At 39.4% G+C, this 13245-nt stretch overlaps 1 protein-coding gene across 3 annotated transcripts in view; it reads right to left on the reverse strand.

The window, feature by feature from the left end:
- Nucleotides 1-731: 731 nt before the first annotated feature.
- The window catches only part of TRAF5 (TNF receptor associated factor 5), a 37885-nt gene continuing 25371 nt past the window's right edge, over nt 732-13245 (reverse strand). For all 3 annotated transcript variants that reach the window (XM_077813794.1, XM_077813795.1, XM_077813793.1), the window contains 10 exons: nt 12229-12448; nt 10174-10231; nt 8716-8817; nt 7717-7881; nt 6898-6975; nt 6433-6507; nt 6083-6175; nt 4736-4876; nt 3995-4163; nt 732-2682 (listed from right to left, as the gene is read on the reverse strand). In XM_077813794.1, the coding sequence (XP_077669920.1) occupies nt 2105-2682; nt 3995-4163; nt 4736-4876; nt 6083-6175; nt 6433-6507; nt 6898-6975; nt 7717-7881; nt 8716-8817; nt 10174-10231; nt 12229-12443 (1674 nt within the window). In that variant the 5' untranslated portion in view covers nt 12444-12448 and the 3' untranslated portion in view covers nt 732-2104. The remainder of the gene's footprint in view (nt 2683-3994; nt 4164-4735; nt 4877-6082; nt 6176-6432; nt 6508-6897; nt 6976-7716; nt 7882-8715; nt 8818-10173; nt 10232-12228; nt 12449-13245) is intronic.

Here is a 13245-nt window from a genome sequence, read left to right on the forward strand (position 1 = left end):
TTAGCTGATCACCATATTTGGGGTTAGGAAGGAATTTTCCTCCAGGGCAGATTGGAAGAGGCCCTGGGGTTTTTTTGCCTTCCTCTGTAGCATGGGGCACGGGTCACTTGCTGGAGGATTCTCTGCACCTTGAAGTCTTTAAACCATGATTTGAGAACTTCAATAGCTCAGACAGAGGTGAGAGGTTTATCGCAGGAGTGGGTGGGTGAGATTCTGTGGCCTGTGTTGTGCAGGAGATCGGACTAAATGATCATGATGGTCCTTTCTGACCTTAATATCTATGAATCTATGAAAGTGTTCTTAAAATTAACATGTGCTGAGTCATCATCTGAGACTACTATAACATGAAATATATGGCAGAATGTGAGTAAAATAGAGCAGGAGACATACAATTCTCCCCCAAGAAGTTCAGTTACAAATTTAATTAACACATTGTTTTTTTAACGAGCGTCATCAGCATGGAAGCATGTCCTCTGGAATGGTGGCTGAAGCATGAAGGAGCATACACATATTTAGCATATCTGACACGTAAATACCTTGCAATGCCACCTACAAAAGTCCCATGCGAATGCCTGTTCTTACTTTTTGGTGACATTGTAAATAACAAGTGGACAGCATTATCTCCCATAAATGTAAACAAACTTGTTTGTCTTAGCGATTGGCTGAACGAGAAGTAGAACTGAGTGGACTTGTAGGCTCTAAAATTTTGCATTGTTTTGTTTTTGAGTGCAGTTATGTAACAAAAAAAAAATCTACATTTGTAAGTTGCACTTTCACAATAAAGAGATTGCACTACAGTACTTGTATGAGGTGAACTGAAAAATACTGTTTCTTTTATAATTTTTACAGTTCAAATATTTGTAATCAGAAATAATAATATGAAGGGAGCACTGTACACTTTTTGTATTCTGTGTTGTAATTGAAATCAATATAGTTGAAAATACTAGAAAAACATCCCAAAATATTTAATACATTTTAATTGGTATTCTATTAACAGTGCAATTAAAACTGCGATTAATTGTGATTAATTTTTTTAATCCAATTAATTTTTTTTAGTTAATCGCATGAGTTAACTGTGATTAATCAACAGCCCTAATTTAAAGCAATGCTTCCCCACACACATCCTCTTTTCTCCATCTTTGGGGAATGCTTCATGTTAGCAGAAACCCTTCAAGTGCAGTTTCCAAAGTTCTGAGCCACTGCAGGGCTGCTAAGTCACCAAAAAAATAAAATAAGTTTCCTCCACAGGCAGAAGAGGAGCAAAAGTTTCAAAGCTTTTGCCCCTGCCTTCCAGCAGTGGACTCAACTGGTCTGCTACTCTTGTAGGTTAGTAGATGGGCTGAGAACCCCAATAACGACCATATCTTGGGAGGCGATAAGCACCAGCAGCTTCCATTGACTTCTAAGGGGGACTGGGGATGCTCATCACAAATCAGGATCTGGCCCAAAGCACTGAGCAGGAACACAGGGGACACTAATGACATCAATGTGAGTTGTGGTTGCTCAGCACAGCTGAGTAAGCAGGCCAGAACTATAAGACATCTTCATCCAGACTTTCCAATAACTAGGAGCTCTGAAATTCCTGGCTAGGTTTTTCCTACCTGGCTCAGCTTTTCTCCCTCAGTTTTTAAAAGTCAAGGTGCTGCTGGGAGCAGGATTCAACTCTTCATTTGCAGGCAGCGTTGAAATGATTCCCTCGCAAACCCACAAGAAATGCACCTAGACACCACTATGATGGGAGCCCTATCAACGTCTGTAAGTGACTGGAACCACAAGCTTGGGTTCCAAAGTGCCTACTGCAGTTTCATCTTAAAATGCCAGTCTTGAGATGTGAGCCAAGCATTCATTCCCAAAATATATTGAACAGAGTCAAAATACTGGTTTGAAGATATTGATTTGGTTCACACCATCCAACTGGACTTACAGATCCCAGATACAGAGAAAGTAAAAAAGAAAGGTTGGTGATTTGGCAACTCGGTAGCTATCATGCAGTCAAAAATATAGTTGGACTAGTGGCAATTCACTGTTGTATGAAATTATTGGCCAATAGTCACTGAGAGAAAGCATTTCTTTATCATTAAAATAGTCATGTCTTCCAGGTACTTCATAATTCCTCTAGGTCAGTTAAATCCACAACAACTTTCAAGAACAGAGTGTCATCTTTGACATAAGTGTTCTTTGCATTTTCCAGCACAGTGTGTGCCACAAACCTTGGGCACCCAGAGGCAATATTCATCTCTCCATCTGGCCTTTTGAAACTGCTGCTGTTAGGGTCGGCTCTGAAGACTTCCACAATGTGATTTTTTTTCCCACTTTGGTCCAGAAGCATAAGTGTAACTTTTTGCTTGAAAGGCCACGGTAGCAACGAGTCAAACTCCCCTCTCATCACTACGAAGTATAGGGAGACATGCGTCCCTTTTCCTGAGCCATCCCCATTCAGATATGCTCTTGCACATAATCTGTACCCACAGCGGCTGGTATAAAAAGGCTGGCTGAATATAGAGACAGTGCGGCCTTCCATGGCTTCTTTTTTCTTCATCTTATAGTCCATGATTTTCCAGATTAGTTTTCCATTGTAACATGTGCCCTCCAAAAGCTTAAACCGCTCTTCGTTTTTATTGATCTGTGCTTTGTGAAGACCGATGTGGACATCATGTTTGTTGGACTGGCCTTCCAAAACAACTTGGGAAGAAAGACACACAAAACATCCAGTTAGGGAAAATTGTGATTGAGACAAAGTGAATTACAGACTAGGGGACCGTAACAACTATGTGGCTAGAGCCCAGAGTTTAGAAATAACTGAGGAATCACAGGAACTACACAAGACAATTAACTTTGTGGCAGTGGCCATTTCAGTGAGTCTGCTGCCATTAACATACTTTAAGTCAAGAGAAACCTCTTAATTCCAGCACAAAAGACCCCCGTTTGAAGACTGCCGTCACACATGCATCTTAGAGATGTGACAGAGATGCAAAGTTTGGATTTGGATCTCAACTTCCTTCAAGTTTGGGTGTGTTTAGCTATACGAGGTTTTGGTTCAGATCTGTTGGATAGACACATCCGTGTTCTAGTCATTTATTCAAAAAGCATTTCTTTGTAATTAAAACAGTCATGTGTTCCAGTTACTTTTCATAATTCCTCTAGGTCAGATAAATTCACAACTTTCAAGAATGGAATGTCATCTTTGACATAGGTGTTCTTTGCATTCTCCAGCACAGTGTGTGCCACTGATTATTTTAAGAATTTATGCTAGTATTTTCAGGTTGTAGCAGGAAAATAACCTGACACTATGGGGCCTAATTCTGAGCTCACAGGTGAGAGTGAGGAGTAACACCATAGAAGTGAAAGGAGAACCAAGCCCCACATGTCCTACAATAGCGGAGCATTACAGGCTGCACAACAAAAGCAGCTTACATAGAACCCTGTTGTGCATAAATTTCTTGAACATGACCTAACAACAACGACAACAAAAGCAGCCCACTGGAATTTAAGGAACAACAGGGTAACAAATAGCAGCATTAGTACAGTGGAAGTTACCAAAAAGTGTAATCTTCCTGTAGTAAATTTACCCTTACTCTCTCAGGCTAAAGTTTTTAACTTCAGAATCCTATAACAACTTCACTGTAGGATTATTACACTTTTTGATAACTGCCACTGCAATTACAAACGTTGTCACCCAAAGGGCTGTGCACCAAGAACTATGACCAACTATGGTCAGTAGAAGAAGGCTGGAGAGAGGGCACAACTCAATGCAAGTTATTGCAAAGGTTTACCTGTCATCCACCATGAATATCAAGGACATTTATCACAGAAATGTCGTCATCATTTTGGTTAAACTTTTTGTTCGGGCTGATGTTCATTTTGAAGAGCCACATCAGGCTAATTGTGTAAACAAGTTGATGGGGAAGGTGATCCAAACTGATAAACAACATCACAGCCTCTAGTAACACCAGTTTTTACTCAAAAAATACAAAACAAAAAAATCCGAGCATACCTAAACGCTGATCGTATGTCTCCATAAAGGAAATCTTCTGCTTTACATTTTCAATAGTCTCCAACAGTGGCCTCAGGTCAAATTTACTTTGCTGCTCGTTTGACATTTGTATTAGCTGCCGCACTTGTGTTTCCAGCCATGCAGATTTATCAATATGACTGGCAAGAGTCTTCAAGTTTAATGCAGGAGGAGGGGAATGAACACACATTAATAAAATTAATAATTTCATTTGAGATTCAAAAATGTCTTTGTACAATAGTAATATTGACTACACATTACATTCAAGAATATCCTCATTTGCCTTTGGAATCCTTCAAATGTTTCCTATGATTAATTCAGCATTCATTCACTAAGAATCAATGTCTAATTCATTACCATTCACCATTTATTACTTTCATCTCAACTGGTTTGATTAATTTACACCAGCATAACTGAAATTGGAAACTGGCCTTATGAGTCCTATTCAGCACACCTTACTCTGGTCAAACTCCCATGGAACTCCCAAGCTCCCATATTAATTATAATGGGAAGGCTGTATGTATTGTATTTTAAAAAACAATAGTGGTTTAAATCCATATATGGAGCACAGTGCACTCCAGAAATCAATCCAAATTCATGCAGTAAGTGGCTTTGAAAGCTGGTGTTTGTTATTGTCCTGGCATTAATTACAACTATTGCTGGATAATTGTATTCCAGGCCATAAAAAAGCAATTTGTCAGTAAGATAAAGTAAATGTCTCACCTGCGTGTTTACCATCAAATTGCTGTTTTTCCCAAGCAGCTGTGCAAACTGTCTGAATTCCTTTTCACACTTTTTAACTGTGTCTGCTAGCTGTTGGATTTTAATCTCTTTAAATTCCAAACTCTTATATAGGTCAGATATCTAAACAATGGAAAATGAAGAGTGAAAACTCAAGCCTATCCAAAGCATACAGGAAACAGATTAAAACGTATGGAAGCTATATAGGTACACATGGAAGGGTATATTGATGTGCTGCACCAACATACTTAGATATAACAACTATTTTCCTGTTTCAAAATGTTAACCCAAAATCCCTGGATGGGGCAGAGGTGAGGATGGAATCCCTGCCTGTGTGTGTAAAAACCATAAGCGTTTATTGGCTTTGCTAAAGAACCAGATTTTTTAGTTCGAATGCTGTAGGAGACTCAGACCACCAAATGTTGACTAGCCACTAGAGGGGGACAGAGAGCCATACTGTGTTAGGAGGGATTAAAAATGCATTGCACTAAAATTATTGGCACCTAGTCAGTGTAACAGATGAGTTAGGGGGAAGCACTGGCTCCTAGTACTGCAGTAATGTGCTACATTGTAGAATTCTGAATCATTTACTGTTTTTGCTCCTTTGTTTTTAAATAAACACACATATTGGTCTGAATTCATTCTGAGGTTTATATCTGCTTCTGCTGATAGAAGCCCCAGGTGCTGGGTCCCAAACAGCGGAACATCTCTTGGGGGTAGAGAGCAGCTGGTTGCTGGGCACTCCAGGGTGGCTGCAACTTCCTCTCCATGGGGAGGAAAGGGGCTGCAGATAGTGGATGGTGCTGCCTGTAAACAGGGCCTGGCCTGGCCTGGGAATCCCCGAGGCACCTATCCCTTGAAACTGCATCTTTGCCACCGCCCCCCCAGCCAATTTACTATGGAACCCTAGACAAAACTTAGGATGCCATGTCCACAGCCCTTTCCCCCAAAGGGAGAGTTTGGGGTGAAAAACAGCAAGGAGAGCAGTGGCAGTGAATACACAAGGGTGCAGTGCAGGGGTGGGGTTCAATCTAGCTCAGTGGTTCTCAAACTGTGGGTCAGGACCCCAAAGTGGGTTGCCACCTCATTTTAATGGGATCGCCAAGGCTTGCTTTACACTTTCTGGGGCCCAGGGCTGAAGCCCTAGGGCTTCACCCCTGGGTGGCAGGGCTCAGGTTACAGGCTCCCCATCTGGAGCTGAAGCCCTTGGGTTTCGGCGCCCGCACCCAGGACGGTGCAGCTTTGGCCCCCCTGCCCAGGATGGCAAGGTTTGGGCCAGTTAAACCAGTTAAAAACTGTTAAAGAGTGTTCATTACATATGTTCATTACCTGTTCTTCCAATTTGGAATTCTTGTCTAAAATTTGTAGCATGTGTTCCCTCAGAGCAGCGTTCTCATGTTCTGCAAGCTTTCCTCTTTTAATCTGGGGATGGGAGGGTAAAAAAAATAAAGGCAAATAAACAGAGCTGTTAATAGAAAGTTCTGTTGGGGCAAGTGGTTAAATGTTTCTTTGCCTGCTTCAAAAACAGATGAACAGCTCCACCTGCTTACTTTGATATCTTAAATCACATTGAAAGGGACTCTGAGAGGACAGAAAAATAGTTACTTAGGCTACCACCCTTTAGTGCTTTTGGAGGAAAACCCCAATCACAGTACAAATGGAGGTCTAGATTACAGTACCTTTACAGGACAGCCGTATTGTTTATAGGGACAATCTACTTCTGCCTCAGGACACACACAGAAGTGCTTATCCATCTGCAAGTATTAAAACAAATTGGTAGTGATAAATTTATTGAATTATACATTCATTGAACCTAAACTCCTGCATAAGGGGTGCAAAAAGGCCAAAGTGATATTAAGATACCATTTGTCACATACAATGGAGACTGATTAATCAGTGTCAACGAACGAGACAGATGGTTTACAATAATGCAATGTGCAAAAGCTCTGCAAAGCATAGCACGTTCCTATGATATGCTTTGATAAGGTCATGTATCAATTTTAGGAACAAACAGAAGTAGCATCTAGAGGAATGAAGCAAATTCATCCCAAATGTGTGGAACGGTGAGGCCTACGATGTAAGTTCTAGTTTTCACAAAACGATACAATTTGCCAACTTACAGTAAATGATCAAACAAATAATACCTCCTTTTTCAGAATGATCTGAGAACAGTTGTGGAGACAAGGCACAGGAAAATCAGGACATTCATTTTTCTCATGGTTCTGGGGGAGAAAAAAAAGATTGATTAGGAATGGCTTATACTTGTTATTCATGAAGAACTCAATTTTTCTAAGATCGTACAGTGCATGCAAGAAGGAATAGGCAAGATATATATTCTGCACAGCAGCACATACTTACATCAATACACACATTGTTGGCACACACACACCACGTTAAAAGAATGTTATGGTTGCAAAAATCAAGCACTCAATCGTTAGGAAATGCCAGAATTAAAAGTTGCTTGTGCAACCTTAATTCAACCCTCTAAAATGTGCATAGCATCCTAGGTCCTCTCAAAGGAAATGTTGCCAGAATTTTTTAATATGAGCAAAACAACATACTTTTCCCTAGCCTTGATCTCAGAACCAGCTAAATCATTTTGGCTGAAATATTCAAAAACCAGATTTAGACATTTGAGGCCAGGTTTGTCCTTTATGTAATTCCACAGACAGAGGATAAATTTGGCCCATTGGCTTCAGCACGCGCACAAAAAAATTTACTAATTTGTCAGAAATAATATTTTTAAATATACAAATTTTATTTTTAAAAAGTATTTTTTAAAGGGAACAGATGTCAACTTTGTACCTACAGTTATCAATATTGTTATAAAATACATGTATTATATGTTCTTCAGATACTCAAATGAATTTTGTTTCAGAAGCATAAAACCTCATAGCAACTTTGGAACTTTTTTCACAGCAATTTAAACAGTTGAACTTTTAGGAAATCTTTCGCAATCTTACCTTTAAATGAATTGAAACCACATATTGATTACAGTACTGGCATATTTCTTCTCGAAATTTACAGTGCAGACTTAGGTGATCTTTTAAATCTTTCCGAAGAATCTGATCCTGACATTCATCATTAGTGCACTGAACACTTTCAAATAAGCATTGCTGAAGGTGATCCTGTGCCATGCAACAACAAAACACCATCATACTTTAAAAGTCACATGAGTGTAGAATGCACTGACTAGGCTAGAGTTATGGTTAATTGTGCCCTTACTTAAATACCAAAGCATCTGCTAGAGATATTAAGACACTACATAGGTTTAGTTAAAGAAAACTAACCAATGCTTCCCCAGTAATGGCTCTGATAATGAAAGTCAGAGAAAGGTCTGAAGACTCAGAGAGAATCTTTGCTTTGACTTCCACTCCTTGTCCAGTTAATGTCTCAAACAGGAACCAAACTGAAACAATGTATGCTGCACTACCTCTTTCTCTAGGTCCTCAGAGCTCGTCAATCACCGTGGCAGCTACCTGCCTGAGTCTCCTTTCTCTCCGTTTCTGCAGAATTTTAACTTCTATTTTAACAGAATTACTGGTTTGTGCTCTCATAGGAGCAGAGAAACCTTCTGAATGTGACCCAATGTAGTACTGTCTTACTGAGTCAGCTGAAAGACAGAGACATTGTCACAAAGAGAAAGGATGTGTGTTAACAGGAGTCCTTATTAAGCCAATTATTTAAAATATAACGGATGTGGACTTACAACTGCAACAGGTTCGGCTTAGTATTTAAGTTTCATGTCTACATATAGTAGTACACTGAATAGGTCAAATCAAGACGTATGTTCTTAGGCCAAACTCCAGTTACAGTAATCTCAATGCTGTAATAACCCTGAAACCTAATGACAATAGTTTAAAGGGGAAAGAGCAAATTAATTTATGACAGGTCAAAGTTTTGACTGACTAAAGTCTTCAGAATTTTGGCCAATATATATATAAAGATACTTTAACACTAACCTGGTATCGTCCCAGAATTATTTTTGAATTGCATTGAGGAACATTTTTGCAAAATACTTGCAAGTTGAGAACTTCTCTTTTACAGCAATTGTCTTTGAACACCTGCAAAGGAAGCAATCTACAATCACAAAATTTATGAACTTGTGTCATTAAGAACACAAAGGACAGCAACCTACCACAAGAAATCTTTTAAATGAGAGGCGTCCACTCCAGCTGCTAGTGTGATTCCAAACAATGTCATGCTGAAAACATATACTGAGAATAGCGGTAAAAGGAAATCACTGACAATACCAGGAGACTAAGAACAACAGTGGGATGTTTTGAAGCATGAAATAAAAACAGGCTGACTACATGGATTATGCATTGAGCTACCTATCGTATTGCAGTTTTGGAAACCTGGGATTGAGGCTAACCTTGATATTTCATTCTAGGACCTGCATTGGGCTGAAGCTGTTGTAGAAGTGATGCTTTTAGCTTCTGGGAGGAGGGGATACAATGCATTGCTCATAAGCATCTTCCACTTGTTGGATGAGAGCTAAATTAAGCTCTCAGAGCAGACTGTCAGCCTTCTTTTGAGATCTTCAAATGAGAAGCACTATAACAAGCACAAAGTATTACTATTATATTAATGGTCCCAAATCTTTTGTGTGTGTTACTGTTGCCACCACAACTCATGCACACAGTAAATGGGGGATGAATCCACTGAATAAGATGGTGAGTGAAATACCTACAACATCCCTAACACATGGAATGACAGGCACAACCTGATACCCAAGTTCCTTGCTGGGTAGGAGATGTGAAATCCACTGGGACTGTGTCCTGGCAGAAACACATGGGTACAGGGAGGGCTCATGCTCACACTCTGGGCCAAATAAATATATTCCTAAAAGGATGTGGCTTAAAAAATAGCCATTGTGTGACCTTTCCCCAAAAAAAGAATACTAAAAAAAAAAAAAAGAAGAAGTATGCGGGATTAATGAGTTACATTGAAAATAGGCAAGGTGACAGATTACGTTAAAACTAAGTACTGTTAAATAACCAGAATAGGAGGCTGGATTAAAAGAATAAGAAACCTATTCTCTGCTGTAAATACATTTCAAGACCAGAGACATCTTATGAGTCCACCAAGTCTGTGGGTATAGGCCACATACCACTGGGTTTAAGGCAGGACTCCCAAAACAGAGTACTAAGATGGCTTTATTTTGAAACAATTCAGTGGAGTGTAAGGTAAAAGCTCCAGCTGTAAGGCATTAATGTCTTACTTCACTAACAAAACATCACCAAATACAGAGCTTCCTTGCTCATTGTTTCCAGAGATGAAGGTGGCAGTGCCCTGGTTCATTTAAAGGCTGAGAGCTGCATTTGTCCCTACTTTATCTTAGTCTTCTGTTGGAGCCCGCCCCCCTACAGGCTGGATGTCCAAGCAACCATAACTACCAGAATTATTCCTTTTCTTACCTCATGCGCTTTTATTGTTTCTTTGTCTACAGGACACGTGGGTACTGCATTAAATTCTCTACATTAAAAAAAAAAAAAAAAAAAAGGGCAGAAAAATGTTAATTCACAGAATGCTTAATTCCTTCTACATAGGCTTGGCCATACTGATTCAGACTATTGGTTCATCGACTTCATTATCCTAGTGGCCAATACCAGATGCTTCAGGGACAAGTGGGAAAAGCCCCATAATGCACCTTGCTAATTTTCAATACTGCATATGGGGATTAAATGTTTGAATAGCACTTTGAAAATGTATTGTGCTAAGAATTATAAAGCCAAGTTCTACCCTCAGATTAAGTAGGAACTGCATTTAGTATGAGGAACATTTATCCTGTTATTAATAAGTATTTTTTTAATTAACAGAATTTTATTACCCAATGACTATACATTGCTAATAAATGATGTTATATTTGGGAAAAACCTCACAGTGTAGGTGAAAGGATCATTATCCTTTGCCTAACTCAAGCAATGCCTTCCCTTCCATGCTTGAGACCTTTTAAATGTGCCGAACTATCTCAACAAGTTATGAGAAATACTAAAAAGAAAGGGCAAGAAACAAAATACCTAATGACATATTATCCAAGGAGTGACAATCCAAAAGAAAGAGAACCAAATATGAAACATTAAAAAGTATATTTAAAGATACTGACATCTATATGTGTAACAAAGTTTCAGCGAAGTCTACATGGCCAACTCCAACCTTCAGTTATATAAGGACCATATATCAATGTATCCCCACTGTGCAATTAGATCTGTGTGGGTGAACGAACCCCTTTTACCTCTGATGAGCCCCCCATGAAGTCAATAGACCCTTTCACCACTGTGAGCTGACTGCAGGATTGGACTGATTCTGATCTCTCATCAGATTTATAATGGTATAACTCCATTAAAGTCAATGGAGTCACACCAGTACAAGTGAGAGCGGGATCAGTCTAACCACCAATATAAACTACTGTTTGTTTAACGCAAATAACAACAGGCACCTAGATATCATGGTGACAGACAGAGTTCTATGCCCATTCAATCACCCTGCTGGATGGTCTCTCACCTGTCATACTCTATAGTATAAAAGCTCAAAATTTTTATCTGAAAACAATTGCATCAGACCCACAACATGATTTACTTTGTTTGAATTGCCAGAAAGACCTCATGTTCCTTACCACCACCTATCCAAACTCTACTCAGGACCTTTTTAAAAAAACAAAACAAAAAACCCAAACACATACACACATGTACACACTCCTTGATCCCCAAACGACAGATTGTATCTCAAGACATATGTACCTTTAGCCAATGGGAGTAGGTGCCATTCCCGGTCTGCTTTCAAACACAGTCCACACACTGAGTAGAGTCCAAACTTGTCCCCTTCCTGGGGTTTGGTTTTATTATAACAGAGAAATTAACCAGAATAAAGTATAAAGTTCAGCTCAATCCTATTGTGTGGGTTTGACCACACCTAGGGTTGCCTACCTCGAGACTCACTCACCCCCCTAGATTCTTTCTAGTCTCCCATATAGCTGAGGTCTTGTCTACACACAAGAGTTAAATAGATTTAGTTAAATCGATACAGAATCTGAGGTAAACTGATGTACTTCCCCCTTCTGCGTACACACATCAGTTTCTAAACCGATTTAAATTAGATCAATATAACTTTTACGTTTAGAGAACGCCTCAGAAGGGTAGCAAGTTGCCAGCCTCTGTGAGTCAGCAGAACTAACTTAAGCCTTCCCCCAGTCTGATCAACAGCTGCTACCAGATTGGAGTGTTTCAGGCTAACATTGCCAACCTGCTACACCAACACAGACTACGTACTTTACACACGCATCTCATAAGGTTTGTTATTGAGCCCAAGCCCACTGAAGTCAATGCATTTTTCTGTTGAATTCCATTGGCTCTGGATTAAGTCCTTTAATATTGTTATGGCATTTGGTGTTGATTTTTGAAAGATGTTGACTATTGTTAATTGTTGGGGGGAATTATTTGTAGAGGGAAGAGAGAGAACTGTATTGTTCTTACCTCAGAGAAATAATACAATGCTGGCAAAATCTGTGACCACATCCTGTCTGGTGAGGATTGTGAAGGACTAAGTGGCAATAGGCACATTTGTACCGTTCTTCTAAGGTTTCAACAAAGTGGTAGTCAGTGTCAGGTTCAAAGTCTAGAGAAATGCCGCTGGTGGAATTCTGGCGTGCGAAGATGTTTGAGAGACCAGTAAGTTCTTCAGAGGCCATGGAAGCTGTATTGGAAAGCCAAGGACAAAAAGTTTCAATTTAAGTACCTTTATGACCAGTAAAATCACCTACACTACAGTTTGCAAGATGAACATTAATGTGTTTTTGGACTCATTCTCTCGCCGTAGACTTCAATACGGATTTCAGATTCGAATGCAGGATTAGTTACTAGACAGCAGTACAAAAAATATCATCAAGGCACTTCAGAATGATGAATGATTTATTTCAGAGCTAGCACCAACGTTTATGATTGTGAAGAGGTTCACAGTCTGAAAATTTCTCCCCAACAGAATGGAGGTTACTTTTCCCTAGTTCTCGTGCTAGATCCTGCAATCCTTACTCAAGCAAAACTGCCACAAACTTCAATTAGGCGTAACTTGGTCCTACAAGTCCCAGGCATCAAAACTTTACATACAGTAATAAAAATGCCTTGGATTTGAGCCCACACGCCTTTACTAATTCATTTAAACTAGTTCAAAAAGAGTAATGTCTCACCAGGGTTCACAGCAACTGGAAGAAAGAATGATGACTTTACCATAAGTACAGATTTGACAGAGATCAAAGACTTGGGACCCAATACTTCTCTTTCTGATTGATCACCGATTTACACCAGAAGGCTAGAATTCTATTTTTCAGAATCTTACTTTAGTTATTTGTATGTTATTAACTGCATTAGTCATGTTTGAAAAGAAGTAGGGAGAAAAGCAAGATTGCAAATCAGAATTGTAACTTCATTTTTTTCTCTCAGTCTTATCAGGGTTTGAAATAGATACACCATTAATTTCGAGCCTAAATGGTTCAC

This window comes from Eretmochelys imbricata, chromosome 3, assembly GCF_965152235.1.
Source record: "Eretmochelys imbricata isolate rEreImb1 chromosome 3, rEreImb1.hap1, whole genome shotgun sequence".
Taxonomy (NCBI): domain Eukaryota; kingdom Metazoa; phylum Chordata; order Testudines; family Cheloniidae; genus Eretmochelys; species Eretmochelys imbricata.